This window comes from Phyllostomus hastatus, unplaced genomic scaffold, assembly GCF_019186645.2.
Source record: "Phyllostomus hastatus isolate PE091 unplaced genomic scaffold, TTU_PhHast_1.1 phas_scaffold_1066, whole genome shotgun sequence".
Classification (NCBI taxonomy): domain Eukaryota; kingdom Metazoa; phylum Chordata; class Mammalia; order Chiroptera; family Phyllostomidae; genus Phyllostomus; species Phyllostomus hastatus.
This window is the reverse complement of record NW_025334004.1, coordinates 29133586-29148988: the sequence shown is the minus strand read 5'-3', so window position 1 is coordinate 29148988 and position 15403 is coordinate 29133586. Positions and strand designations below refer to the sequence as shown.

Sequence of the window (15403 nt, the reverse complement as noted above, 5' to 3'; positions counted from 1 at the left end):
GTGGACTGAGCGCCGGCCTGCGAACCAAAGGGTTGCCGGTTCGATTCCCAATCAGGGCACGTGCCTGGGTTGCAGACCAGGTTCCCAGTTGGGGGCGCACGAGAGGCAACCACATATTGATATTTCTCTCCTTCTCTTTCTCCCTCTCTTCCCCTCTGTCTAAAAATAAATAAATAAAACCTTTAAAAAATCAAATCAAATCAGTAGAGGGTAGTAAAGAACACTAGACTAGTTGTCAGGGGACCCAGTTCCCACTCCGTGCAACAGAATGTAACCTACTACCAGTCCCTGCTCTTCCCAGCCTTTAGGCGCCTCACCTGCACAAGAAGCCCACTAGACGGATCGACCTAGAAGTCTGCTAAGGACGCATCCCGGGCTGTGCGCATGCGTCCTCACAGGATCCATCTCAATTTGCGGAGAGTCACAGGTGAATTCAAGACTGCTCCACAGACTATCTCTAACGCAAGGTCTCTCACAGATCTTAAAACTAAGACTCTCACTTCTAGTTTACCACATTACCCCTCATGATTTGCAAGGCAACGAAACGCAGTGGATTCGACTCATGAGTGGCATTACAATGGCTGACATCCAAGTCTCACACTACAAAATGAAAAGGACTGCATTCGTGGAAGGGTGTCAACTAGTTTAAGCAGCTTATTTCCAAAAAATAGTAGTCTCCATCTCAGAGATGCCATCTTAAATCTAAACGATTTAAAATTTGTCTGCCAGAGACAGTGCTTCTCTCCCAAGGGAGGAAAAGCATACACGATGCATAAATTTCTATCAAGTAAATTTAGTTTCATCCGATGGAATTCAAACAGGACACCAGGAGGTGGGGGTGCGGGGCAGGGCAAGCGCCGCCAGCAGAACAAACCTAAATGCGTACAGTCCCAGAAGACAATTCCTAACGTCAGCAGTGTGTCAACTGCTTTAACAACTAAAACCCGCGTATGCTCTTGAAGGAAGGCAGCCCTCTGGATTTTACAAACCTGTGGATTATCCATGTACCACACAAAACTGTCTTCTCTGGTATCCAGGATGAAGTACCTTCGAAGAAATTTCCCACTATTTTCATTTTCTTCAATGTCTAGGAAACCACAAATGCGATTCTGACGATCTACATAAGGCATTTCTGAGCTTGAACATTACACTGTAAAACAAAAACATTAACAGTCATTATTCCTAGTGGACTTCAAGAATAAAATGTGCTACGGTATGACTTGTTCAACAAGGGGCCCGCTTGTCCACACTGGGGCGGGGGGGGGGGGTAAAACCACTTTGAAAATTAAGCTGATGAGCGGTCACTAAGTGCAACTGCTTGCATTGATGAAAAGAGAGAGCTATTTACCTTGCTTGAAGAATTTACTTTTTCCCTAAACAAACCCAAGTGAAACAAAAAATTAGCTATCCAAACTTTGATTTCCTCACTTAAAAACTGAGATGATCTACCTGTCAAGGTGTTTTGGAATATTTTTTAAATTCACAAGACAACAGCAGTAGCCAACTTTCACTGGCTACCTTTCCATCTGCTAGGCTTCTGTGCGACTCTTTTCCGTGCACTTTCTCAAGAACGGCCCCATGAGCAGGCCCCCTCCCCCTTCTCCCACACAGGAATCTCAGCACTGAGAGGGGCAGTGACTCTCCAAGATCAGAGAACTCGTAGGTAATGAATCAAAGTATGAGCCCGATGCTTGGACTCTGAGGTTTGTATCTCCATCTCTACACCATCTTGCCCCTTTAAAACCTTTTCAACTTCAAAACTAAAATGAATCAAAACAAAGTGAGCTAACAGCATGAAAAGAGATAAGCAGGTACTATGTGCCTCCTGATGGAAAATACAAACATCACCAATGAAGTGAACACATTATAACCAAAAAACAAGTTTTCATCTGAGTCTGCTCAAGTATCTAGATCGCCCCATGTTCAACTACCAATTTACAGAAAACAAAGAACACAGAGGAACGTACTAAACTGAACCAGAGTGACTGAATGGGCAAAAGCCAAGCTGTGGGAAACAACAGGACAAAGAGCCCAGTTTCTTCAGCAAGTCAATTACTACAAGGAAAAGAAAAGAGAGGGGTTACGGATTAAGAGACTTTAGAAGCACATCACATTCTGATTCAGAAGTACTGAAAATTTTATTGCACTAATTAAAGTTGAAAGCCATGACCTGGGTAAAAAAGCAGTGCTTATAAGTCATTTTTTCTCTGGAAATTAGATATATGGTTCCTCCCTGATGTGATGTCAATGTGCCAATGCTCAGACTGCCCTATTCTTGTGCTTGTGTGACCAGCAGCAACACCTTTTGACAGGTTGCATTTATATAACTAGCTCTTCATGTAAAAGATCAAGGAAAGTTGAACCTGCAGTGAAAGTTCAATTAGCATACACCCTGACATACTACATATAAAAATCACCATTCTGTATGCAGCCAGCGAAACGCTGAAACCTAACAGAAAGTTTTAAACAAAACTATCCACTAAGTTTGTATGTGTGAGTTATAAATCTAGCATTTAGAGAAGTTAATTTCTTTAAAGAACCCGAACTTTTATAAAATTTCTAAAGTACTACCAAAACTAGAAAAAGTAATACACGATACCAACACATCTACAGGTAAAAACTATCAACCTGCATGACACTAAAGGCATAAACCGAAGGAACAGAACTGAGAATCCAGAGATAAACTTATACATCTAGAGCCAACTGACTTTCAGTTAAGTGCCCACATCATGCAATGGGAAAATAGCCCCGTCCACAAATGGTGACGGGACAACTGGATATCCACACGCTCAAGAACGGAACTGGGTCCCTACCTCGCACCATATACAAAACGTAACTAAAAATGGGTTAACAGTATAAGAGCTAAAAGTACGAGACTTTAAGAAAATATACGGGTTTATCTTCATGACCTTGGATTTGGAGATGAATTCTTAGATTTGGTGGTTGGCTGAGCAAAAGCACAACCAACCACCAAAAAAATAAGATACATTGGACTTCATAAAAATTTGAAATTTTGCATCAAAGGTCATCAAAAAATAAAACAACAATCTATAAAATAGTAGAAAACATTGCAAAATATATATCTGACAAAGGTCTAGTATCTGATATGTAACTGTTACAACTGAACAACAAAAAAAGTTAAAAAATAAGCAGACATTTTTCCCAAAGAAGATATACAAATGACCAACCAGAACATAAAAAGATGCTCAATATGATTTGTCATTAGGGAAATGTAAATCAACACCACAATGAGACCCCTTCACACCCACTAGGATAATTAAAAGAGAGGAAAATAAGTTTTGGCAACAACGTGGAGAGACTGGACCCCCCTAACGCTGCCGGGAATGCGCAATGGCACAACAGCTGTGGAACAGCAGTTCGGCAGTTCTTCAAAAGTTAAACACAGAATTATTATGCAACTCAGAATTTCTACTGGTAGGTACACACCCGAAAGAACTGAAAACAGAAACTCGAAACACTTCCACGTGAATGCACACAGCAGCACTATTCACAACAGCCGAAAAGTGAGAACAGCCCGCATGTCCAAGAATAGGTGAATGGGTGAACAAAAACGTGGTGTATCCGCACAAGGAAGTATTTTCCAGACGCGGAAAGGAATAAAGTAAACCTACAATCCAACCAATCAAAACTCCAACAGGATATTTTATTTGAAAAATGACAAGGTGATTCTATTATATGTATGGAAATGAAAATGACATAAAAAAGCCAACTCTGTTCCCCAAAGAACAAACTCGCACTACTTGGTTTCAAAACTTGAAGCTACATGACCAAAGACAGTGTGAGGCTGGTGGAAACACAGAACAGAACAGCACCCAGAAACAGACCATACACATACTGTCAACCGATTTTCAGCAAAGATGCCAAAGCAATCCCACAGGAGAAGGACAATCATTCGACAAATGGTGCTGGAACAATTAGCTATCCATGTGGAAATAAAGTGACTCAAAACGGATCAGAAACCTAATATAAAACTACAATAGCAAAGCTTTACTATATATATAGAGAGAGGATAAAGTATAGTAAAAAATTTACCATATATATATATATATATATATATAGAAGGAGGTCTTTGTGACCTTGGGGAGTAGACAAGGATTTCTTAGATCCTACACAAAAAACCTGAACCATATAATGGTTAATATATGTTGGGCTTAACTAAAATTAGGAACTGCTCTTTGAAAGAAACCATCAAGAAATCAAAAGACAAGCCACGGAACGGGAGAAAAATATTCAGCACACATATATCGAATAACTCATGTCCAAGAACAGGCAAAAAATTATTCTAATTCAATAATCAGACAACCAACCAAATAGAAAAATGGTCAAAAATATGAAGACAAGCCTCCAAAGAAGAATATATATACAGTAAATAAGCACATAAAAAGATGATCACCATTACTCACGAAGGTATCACAAAGAAAAACCATGAGATGCTACTACATACCTCCTAGAATGGCTAAAACAAACGCACAAAAAATACCAAAAATAAAACAGAACAAAACAGAAATCTGAAAATACCAAAGGCTGACAAGGCTGTGGAACAAATGAACGCTCGCACATACACGGCTGGTGGGAATGCAAAATGGTATCACAACTCAGGAACACAGTTTGGCAGACCCTTATCAAGTTAAACATACCCTCACGATGTGACCCAGCAACCCACTCCTAGGTATTTATCCACGTGACTGGAAAGCTGATGTTCAGACAAAAAACCTGTATGGAAATGTTTACGGCACCACTGTTCAAAGCTGGCAAAGCAGAAACAACCCAAATGTCTCTCCGTCTGGTAAATGAATACTGCGGTACACCCACAACAATGGAGTACTACTTCGCAGTGTAAAGGAACACGCTACTGATACACACAGCGTGGGTAAACCTCACATGTATTTTGCTAACTGAAGGAAGTCAGACCCGCAAGGGCTAACGGGACAGATAACAAACAGATCAGCAGGGGGAGGAAGGGCTGACTTCCAAGGGTGATTTTTGGAGTGATGCATGTGTTCTGTATCTTGACCGTGGTGGGATCCGTGACTGTGCATTTATCAAAACTCACAGGCCCATACGCAAAAGGGAGAAAACTGCACTGCATACAATTTTTTTTAAGTCAGCGATGAAAGAGGTTAGAGTTGCTAGGGCTAGGGCTTAGAACAGGGAGAAGGGCTGAGTACCAGGGAACACAAGGGCCCTGAACTTCGTGGCTCAGCTGGGCGCTGCTGCGCGAACCAAAGAGAAAGGCTGCAGGTTCGATCCTCGGTCAGGGCACACGCCTGGGCTTCAGGTTCGGCCCCTGTCGGGGCACATACCAGGGAAAACATCGAGTTTCTCTCTCACTGATGTTTCTCTCTCTCTCTTTCTCTCTCCCTTCCCCTTCCTCTAAAAATAAATAAATGCAATCTTTTTTAAAAATAAGGAACACGAGGGAAGTTTTTTGGTAATGTTAACGATTGTATATCTTGATTGTGGTGGAGCTTACACAATTAAATGCGTGTGTCAAACCTTATCAAACTGTATACTAAAACACGTAAAATGTACTATATGTCAATTATACCTCAATAATCCTGATTTTTTTTAAAGATACCACACACACTCATCAGAATGGCTAAAATTAACCAGACTGACAACACTAAACGTTACCAAAGATGGGGTGCATCCAGAGTTTATGTGCTGCTGCTGGAAATGTAAAGTGGCACAACCACTATGGGAAAGTCCTGGCAGTGAAAGCAAACTTACAGCCACCCTATGATGTAGCCATTCCATTTCCAGCGCTCACTCAAGAGAAATGGAGGCATCCATGCATGCAAAGACTAATTCACAAATACTTATAGCAGTCTTATTCATAATGGCCCCAAACTACAAACAACCCAAATGTTTATCAATAGGTACACAAATAAAATGTGGTGTGTCTGGACAATGGAACAGCACTCTATAGTATAAAGGAACTTGTGCTACATGCAACAATATGGTCAAAATTCAACTGAAAGCTTTCAATGGATATAGCATACTATATGTAACAACTTCAAAAAGTTCATTTAAAAATCCAGTAGCAGCCCTGGCTGGTGTAGCTCAGTGAACTGAGCAACAACCTGCAAACCAAAGGGTCATCAGTTCGATTCCCAGTCAGGGCACACGCCTGGGTTGTGGGCTGGGTCCCCAGTGGGGGATACTCGAGAGGCAACCACACATTGATGTTTCTCTCCCTCTCTTTCTCCCTCCCTTCCCCTCTCTAAAAAATAAATAAAATCTTTAAAATTTTTTTTAAACTAAAGATCCAGTAGCAATAAAAAACTAGAGATATTTATTGAGACACAGATAAAATATCTGAATAATTTGGAAGGATGTAATGGATGAAGCAGGCACAGCCTGGGTTGATTGATAGTTGTTCAGACTGATAGGTGCAGTAGTTATATAATTCTATTTTTGTGGATGTTCACAATTCTTCATAATGGAAAAGTTTAAAAAAACCTGTACCACACAGAGATAGTATTTCTCACCTATCGGATTGATAAAAATTCTAAAGTTTGACAACAGACCACAACAGTGAGAATATAAGAAAATGGGCACTCTGCCCCTGCTGGTGTGGCTCAGTGGATTGAGCGCCAGCCCGCAAACCAAAGGAACGCCGGTTCGATTCCCCTTCAGGGCACATGCCTGGGTCCTGGGCCAGGTCCCAAGTGAGGGACGTGTGAGAGGCAACCACACATTGATGTTTCTCCCTCTCTCCCCTCCCCTCTGTCTAAAAATAAATAAAATCTTTAAGAAAAAGAAAGAAAAGGAAATGGGGACTCTTACATTTCTGGTAAGAATACAAAATGGTATTGGGTTGGCCAGAAAGTCCACATGGTTTTTTCCATAAAATGAAAGACACATTTTTCATTTTAACCAATAACTTCATTGATTTGGATATTTTGAGTGTGTCAGCTATCTCCCATGTGGTATAATATTGATTGTCCTCAATTACTGTGTCAATTTTTGAAAATATTTTTTTATTTATTTTTAGAGGGCAAAGGAAAAACAGAGGGAGAAAAACATCAATGTGTGGTTGCCTCTCATGCGCTCCCAACTTGGGACCTGACTTGGGACCGGGCCCATGACCCAGGCATGTGCCATGACTGGGAATCGAACCGGTGACCTTTCAGTCCTCAACCTGGCTCTCAATCCACTGAGCCACACCAGCCAGGGCAAGACTCTTTAATGAACACAAAAGAAACACTAGCTAACAGGCTATTAGAGTACAAAATATTCATAGTCTCAAATATCACCCCACACAATTTTTAAATTAATTACAAAGAGGAAAATGTATCTTTACAATGGAGAACTCATAGCTCCCACATTTATCAAATGATTCAGTACCTAACGAATCTGGGAGGTGGGTACTAATGAATACCACTACCCTCTAAATAGACCACATGTGACATGACCCCACTGATATGAAATACCCAGAACGGGCAAACCCATAAAGAGAGAAAACAGATTAGTAGTTGCTCAGGGCATGCTCAGGAATGAGGAGTTGCCTAGAGATGGGAGGGTTTCTTTTTAGAGTGACAAAAATATTCTAAAATTGATTGTTGGAATAGTTGCACAACTCTGAATACACTAAAAGACTTTGAATTGTACACTTTAAATGGATGAATTATATCCCAATTACGCTGTTAAAAAAATAAAAGAATTACAACCATCTTTTATTCTAGAGCACACAGGACGCCCTCAGAAACAGTTCACCTCCCAGACCTCCGAATGTTGGGGGATCCCAAGGAAGGGTCCACAGACCTCTTCCATCTATAGATCCGCAGTCTTGGTGAGCTCGCTAACTCCAACAGTCTAAATACTAATGACTTCCCAACTGCTATCCCCAGACCGGGACGCTCTGCTGAACTGAAGGGGCAGGTGCCTACTCCAGACCTGGATACAACCACCTGTTCCACAGATCTCCCTACAGGTCTAACCGGCCTCTCTTACTAACAAACTGAGCTCCAGAGACCCCTCAGAGACCTGTTTCTGCCTTCCCCGTCTCAGCCAATAGCCACTCCCTTCTTCCAGCTGTTCAGGCAAAAGATCCTGGGAGTCACCTTTACTGAGCCTTTCTCTCCCACTCCACGTCCGATCCTTTAGCAAATCCTGTGGACTCCGCTTCCAAAACATAGCCACAGTCCCACCACCTCTCACCACCTCACCGACGCCACTCTGGTTCAAGCCACCATCCACTCTCGGCTGGAATACCACACAGGCTTCCTCGCCTCTGCCCTTGCGTAATTCATTCTGTCCTCAGCAGTCAGAGCACCCCCACTAAAATATGCACTCAGCTGGTGATTCACATTACGACTGTGCATATTACTTACCCAGATTACTACTTTCCAAGCACTATTCTAAATATCACTTCATTTACTACTTGCACGTATTATTACTTGCCAAGCACTATTCTAAACATTAGTCTGTTTAATCCTTATAACAACAATTTGACAGATGAGAAAACGAAAATACATAAGATGTCATAAGTGTCTTGTCCAGGGTCACACAGTTAGCAGGTGGCAGCGCCAGTATTCCGACGAGGGGAGTCTTCCGTATTGGCATGTAGGTCACTCCACTCAAAACCTCCACTTTGGCTGCTTGTTAGAACTCCCTAGGAGTTTCTGAACACCGTGGAGCCTAGGCTGGACTCCCCCCGCAAACCCCCTGAGCATCAGAAACTGTGGAGATGAGCCCTAGGCATCAGCACATTGTTAAAACTCCCCAGACAACTCCAGTGCTCAGCCCAGGCTAAAACCACGGCTTCAACACAATCCTTCTCACTCGGGGTAACCACCAAAGACCTACAGGCCTCCCCTCACCCCCTCCCACCCCCACCCCACCGACCCCCGCCCATCCCATCCTTCCCGAATCACTCCCCTTCCTCGCCCTCTGGCCAGTGGACACCTTGCCACATCGCACAAGCTCCCCACTCAAGGCCTTTTAACCCGAATGTCCTCTTCTCAGTAGAGCCTTCCCTTGACGCCTCCTCTAAAATCGCACGTGCTCCCGAGTGTCCTGCCGCCCCACCCCCCCCAGCATCTCCTCCAGCATGTTCTCCGTGCACGTACCGCTAACAAACAGCACCGTTCACTTACTGACCTGTCTGATGTCGCCTCACACCGGAACGCAGACTCCGTGAGAGCAGGGTTTTGTTTTTTTCCTCCTATTTACTGTTGTTTCTCCAGTGGCTCAAACAGTGGGAGTCACTCAGTAACTAATATTTGTTGAATGAAGTATTAAGAAATCCATAATTACTGTAACCAATCTGAATGTTTAATTTCCCAAATGCAAAGTTGGTTTTTCTTCATCAGACAAGAAATCATTTAGCAGATTTATCTGACCAGTTTGTTTAGATGATAGAAGGAAAAAACATTCACTCTACTAGTGTTTAGATTTATATATTCAATAAAGTCAGTATGAGGCAAGAATAGATAAAATTGTATTATTAAAACCTCCCCAATATTTATCCCTCCGTATTACTTATGCTCTATGGGTCTAGTTAGATAACACAATCAGTAATCAGTTCACAGTTAATACTTCATCAGTCAGGAACCAGGAAGTAAGCCAAGAAATAAAAACAAAATAAAAATCAGAGACAGAAAAAAAAGAAAAATTCAAGTCTGCACAGTGAGACTGCATGAGGCCCGTGGGACTTCACTATTCCTCGTTAACCGAATGCCCAGTGAGACCACCCTTACCGTCCCAAGCTGCTGGCACACACAGAGCTCACTGAGCACGTACGGCCATCAAGGCTCGAACATCCGTGGAGTCCAGCATGGACCCCCGACACCTCAGGGCTCTGGCACCCTAACCAACACCTTCCCATCATTCCACACTACACAAGCAGTTGACAAAGAGAGGGGAAAATTAGAAGTCTTCCAAGTCTTCGGGGAGAGCACAGGGAAAGGAAGGGGTAGTCACCCGAAAACAGTGGCAGGGGACACCTAAGCGAACCACTCACTAGGAGAAGAAGGGCCTAGAAGGAGACAGGCACCGCAGTCTCCAGTGCAATGCCTGCCTGCGAAGCGGCAGGGCACAGAAAGGGGGCCACCTTCGGTGGCCTGCAGGCCGGTATTCGGCGTCACAAGGAAATGAGTTTCCAGTGGGTTAAGCAGAAGCTGCAGAAGGTAGCTGGACTTGAGCTATCCCGCTGGTGCCATAAAATCGGGCTGCAAAAGAAAAGATCCCTAACCCACCTCGCCCCCACACTCACAGGAGACCCAGGGGGCAGATGACAGGACAGGGACGAGGAGGTGCGAGTGCAGGTAGCAAATTTCACATCCAGGAGCTCTGTGCAAGGGGCCTCCCTGCACAAATCTCACCCAGACTCCAGTCTGGACGCCCATCGGTGGCCACCAGTGGCTTGCCGCTGCAAACCGAAAGACAGCTTTAATGCTGCCGGCCGAGAAACCCTTGTCCTTTCACTTTGTCTTCTGGGCAGTCCCCGTCCAAGCAGACCCCAGGAGAGGGAGAGAAAGAGGCCCCCTGGGGGCATGCCAGCACCCCTCCCCACTCCAAGTGCTTCCAGCAGCCAGCGGCCTGACACGGGGTGAGGGAGGAGAAGAGCTTCAAATTGAAGAGGAGATTGAAGGTTTAAACTGAAATAGAATAGACTGGAGCTTTTAATAGCTGTAAATGCAGAAAAGCTATCATTTACCCATGATGTCATGAGGTAGAGAGAGAGGGGGAAGAGAAACATCCTACAAATCATACTTAAAAGCGGTGAATGTTGAAGAAGAGACTGTTTTATGTTTGTTCCCAACGAGCTCAGACTGCTCAGTACCCTGATGGCACACGGAACAGCATCACCGCCCTTCCTAAGGCGAGGGAACACCTGACCTGGGAATTCCCGGGGGGATTTACTGTCCCGGGTGAGACGCCACTTTAGAAGGTCTCTGAGGTCGCTTCCAACACTAAGTGCCTGTGAGTGTCCTTTCCACCAGAAGAGGGTGAACTGAAATCAGAATCCAGAGTTCAATGGTTAAACTCATAAAAGTCTAAGTTACATAAAGGGATAAAACCACAACTTTTGGATAATAAAACCATCAGACTGACAAGTCTGATAAGGATTCCATGTAGAAAAAAAAAATTAAGACTTAGAAATTTTAAAATATTTAGGATTCTCAGGCTTATTTAAATATTTTAAAATATCCCAAATGACTAATATTCTTTTACATTCAACAAACATTCCAGTTCAAAAAAAGCTTACGCTATAAAATCCCCAAAATACTATCTTCCTGAACCAAAGCAATTCAACTAATCAAAGGTTTACCCAAATAAACGGCAAACATGTTTGCTGAAATATCTTCTAGGAGTTACAAGCTCACCTACTCTTTACCACAAAGGAGCTACTAGGGAAAAAGTATTACTGAGAGTTCAAATGGTTTAACATTACTTGCTATGCATTAAGAGTCCTATTGCTGTACCAACTATCAACAGGAATTTTGAGTTTTAAATAAAAACACCCCCTATTTTTATGTTTCTAAAAATAATTAAGCATTACAGGCAAGCATCTAAAACTACCAAAGTTTCTACTTGAAGAACTCATTTCTGATACCGATCGATAATTTCCAAATGCTATGTACTTACAAATGGTCAAAAGATTTAAAACTAAATTTTAGTATTTATCTCCTACTGAAGCCATTTTACTGTATCATTGCAGATCTGAAGTGAGAGAATCACCATGAAATGTAACATTAAATTTTAATATCGCAAAATGCTCCAACATGTGGAAAAAGTAGCATTTTTGTATTACCTCAGCTCATAGCTGAGGCGGTTCTGCTGTACCACTTGAAATTTTCTATCTAATAAAAGCAGAGTGTAACTATTGTTACCTTTGAATAATTACCACATTCTATTCAGAACTCTATTTATCTTCCCCATTCTTGAATGACAGAGTTATTTAAACAAGAACAAGAATAACTATTTAACATCGAGCGATATTTCAATGGCAGTGCCTGTCTTCAATTATTCTAATAAATTACTTCATAGACTTCATTCTGGGTTACAAATTACCACGGAGACAAAATAACTGCGGGTTTTGCAGTGTGACTCTTAAGAACTTTCAGGCTTAAGGAAAAGTCACCCTTTTAAAGCTGCACTAAATGTTTCTAGAGAAAAAGCCCCTGCAAAAATAGAAATGTTTCTCTCTCTCCCAAGTATTCTCCTAGAACCCCTCCATATCATCATATCCCATACATGAACAACACGAGTACCGCCCACGGTGACTCTCAAACAAAATAACCCAATGCTATTCTTAATGTCCTTAAACACTTCCAAAGAGGTCCTTCCGGCTTTCGGACTCGCGGCCGTTTCCTAACAATTGTACACTTATCCTGTTTTACTGTCACTCCTGGTCTATGACCAACTCACACTCACACACTGCCTTTCCTTTCTGCTACATTGCTAAAGCTGGGAAATAAAAAGATGCAAACCTCCTACTTCCCTCTCAAAGCAACAATAAAAACACTAATTAACAAGACATAAATGAGATATGAAGCAGTTTCAACACATGTATCACATCTTAACCTCAAGTGCTACCCACTGCTTACCGAAAAGGACAAACTCACAGCCATCTCCCTTGATGCGGGCACTGCAGGGTTTACAGCATTATAAAATAAATTAACTATTAACTCGCATTCTGCTCAGCTTAAATATACTTGTTTAAATACGTGAGTATTCTAAAATGCAATTTCCCTGGGGAAGATTTCGCCAAGATAAGGAATATTAAATTCTGTCTGGGGAAATATTTTTGCCACGAATGTGTAAATATGAAAATTTGAGTATGCAATGTTAATATGCATTTTAATCCGAAAGAATCCTACTATTTTTGAGACAACAGCTCACGTTCTTCAGGTGGTGAAGAAAAACAGTTTTACAAAATGACTCCTTAAACTTTTTTCCTGAATCACATGAAGCTTACCCCAAGTTGCTGTGAAGTGTTTCAAGGGCACCAACTAACAAAGTAGGTAAGCTGGGGGGGGGGCGGGGAACGAAGCAGACCGATCAGCAGTAGTTCGAAGATAAAAGACAATGGTTTAAACCTCATACAGCGCCGCTCGTTCCACTCATTACACACACAGGAAATAAGATTTTCTACTTAGAAAACGAATTCACAAAGGGCAATGACTTCATTAGGGCCAAGAACATCTTGTTAAAACAGACAGCGACCAGGCGCCGCACAGAGAGGAGGAAGCCGGCCGGCCAAGCAGGGCTGGGCGGGGAGCCCGCAGAGGACGAGGGCGCGCGCGCCGCCGGCCTCGCCCCTCCTCGGACCCCGCGGTCGAGGTCCACGGCTCCCCTGCTGCAGCCGACGGCGGCCGCTCCGCTCCGCTGCGGGGCGCAGCGCACCTCGACCTCCCCCCGAGGCTGTACACGCTGCAGGCACCGAGACAACGCTTTCGTTGTGACAACGCGTCCCCCCTGGCGCTCTGTCCAGGACAGTCCATCGAAAGCGCAGGAACTCAACCACAAACCACCCAGCACGGCCCCGAAGCCGTGCGGCTACCGGCTGGCCTCGCAGCCCGAAGCCCTGGGTCCCGAGCGCCTCCCCGGTGCTACCTGCGTGACCTTGGGCAAGTCACTTTCTACTGCCGCACGGGTCATCGGCACCATCAAGGTGCGAAGCGGAACCACTAACACGGCGACTCTACGACTCAGGGCGAGTCCGACCGGGAAAGCGCGTTAAAATGTTACCAGGCGCCTGCCCAAGGCAGTAGAGCCCCCGTGGGCACAGCCCTGGAGGCGAGCCACTCCGACAGGCGTCGCCCGCCGGGAATCCCCGGACAGCTGGCCGGCGCTGGGAGTCCGGGAGGAGGGCGCGCCTGTACTTTTCAGCAGAGCCACCGAGTGGCTCGTCGGCGACCGCCACGGCCACTGGCCTCCCCGCCCTCCTCGGCCGGACGCCGGGCCGAGGTCAGGAAAACAATAAAGCAGTCGCGGGAAGGGGACACCGCCCCCTCCCGCCGTTCCCCGAGCCCGCGCGCGCAGGTGAGCCGGCCCGCGGCCTCGCCCAGGTGCGGCGGCGCGGGGCGCACACGTGTGGAAGGGGGCCTCGAGAGCACAGCCCCGGACCCCGCGCCGACGGCCGCTCTCCGCCCGCCGCCCCGCACTCACCTGCGCCCGCCGGCCCCTCGGCGGACGCGCGGCCGCCTCCCAGCTCGCCACAGCCGGCGCGGCGCTCCCCGAGCCCGGCCCCGCCCACCTCGCCCGGCGCGGCGGCGCTCCTCACGCAGAACTTCGCCACGGCCCTCGGCCCGGAACCACCGCACCACCTCGACCGTGGCTCCCACCGGCGTCCAACTGGCGGTGCGGCGCCCACGACGGCTGTCCTGCGCACTGCGCACGCGTGCCCGCGCCGCCTCTGCCCCAAGACGGCCGCCGAGATTCCGGAGCGGGCGCCGCTCCCAGTTCGCGAGACTACAAGGCCCGGCAGGCACCGCGCGGGCCCGGGCGGCGTGGCGGGCCGGGTATCCGAGGTCTTCCTGGTTCCCGGGGAGGAGGCTTCGGACGCGTCGGGCGGGTCGCGCACGGAGCTCTGGGCCCCTGCGATGCGGAGCATTCTGGGATTCGTAGTTTCCGAGGACGCGCGGCTTAACTAATGGGTGGGACTCAGGGTTGTCTGACATCATCGTTCAGAGCTTCGGGGCACAGGGATCTTTAAAAATAGGCTTGGTTCGTTTGCAGATAATCTGTTTGCAAGCTGTCCCATGATCGGTCCAGGAAGCATAAGTTCAATGGCTGCGGTGTGGCCTGGAGAAAAACGCTTTTACAGCTCTGCGCGCCAACTCTTCCCTCTTAATCATTTCTCCCTAGAACTGTAGCTCCACCTCCTACCCAATAGGACAGGAGCCTATGAGATAAACTTTGAGGGTCAGTTGGAATTCTTTCAAGAAGGATGGAGCATAAATATTTATTCAGATTTAACATATCTGTTGAGCACCTACTACTCTGTGCCAAGTCCCGTGCTGGGCACTAGGCGTCCATCTGAAAGTAAGACCAGACATCGTCATGCTTTCATGAGCCTGCGATCTGTCGGGGGAGCTAGTCTTTATGCAAGGTAGTTACAGATTTTAATACGGTGAAGAAACTGAGCGAGTTAAAGACATAATGGGGAGGAGGGGCTCTTAAGTGACTGTAGTCAGGGAAGACTCCGAGGAAGTGATATTTGGCCTGAAACCTGAAAAATGAGAATTATTCAGACGCGCAAAGAGCTGGGAATTACATGCCATACCTTTCACAATTCATGGCACGCACCAGGCTCTCCGTAACTATTCTGTTTGTGTCCTTCCTTTCCTTCTCCTGCACCGCCTTAGGTCACATCCTTCCCTCTTCAAAATCTATATCAACACTCGTCAGAACATCCTTCCTATATGAA

At 45.4% G+C, this 15403-nt stretch overlaps 1 protein-coding gene across 7 annotated transcripts in view; it reads right to left on the bottom strand.

The window, feature by feature from the left end:
- PLEKHA1 (pleckstrin homology domain containing A1) overlaps positions 1-14451 on the bottom strand; it is a 47375-nt gene extending 32924 nt beyond the window's left edge. Inside the window, exons 1-2 of one of the 7 annotated variants that reach the window (XM_045854167.1) lie at positions 14231-14451; positions 990-1150 (exon numbers count right to left, since the gene is read on the bottom strand). In XM_045854167.1, coding sequence (XP_045710123.1) covers positions 990-1130 — 141 coding nt within the window. In that variant the 5' untranslated portion in view covers positions 1131-1150; positions 14231-14451. Of the gene's footprint in view, positions 1-989; positions 1151-13587; positions 14052-14142 lie in introns of those variants that run through there. The other 6 variants (XM_045854171.1, XM_045854166.1, XM_045854172.1 and 3 more) reach the window with 6 other exon arrangements.
- Between the last annotated feature and the right edge of the window lie 952 nt (positions 14452-15403).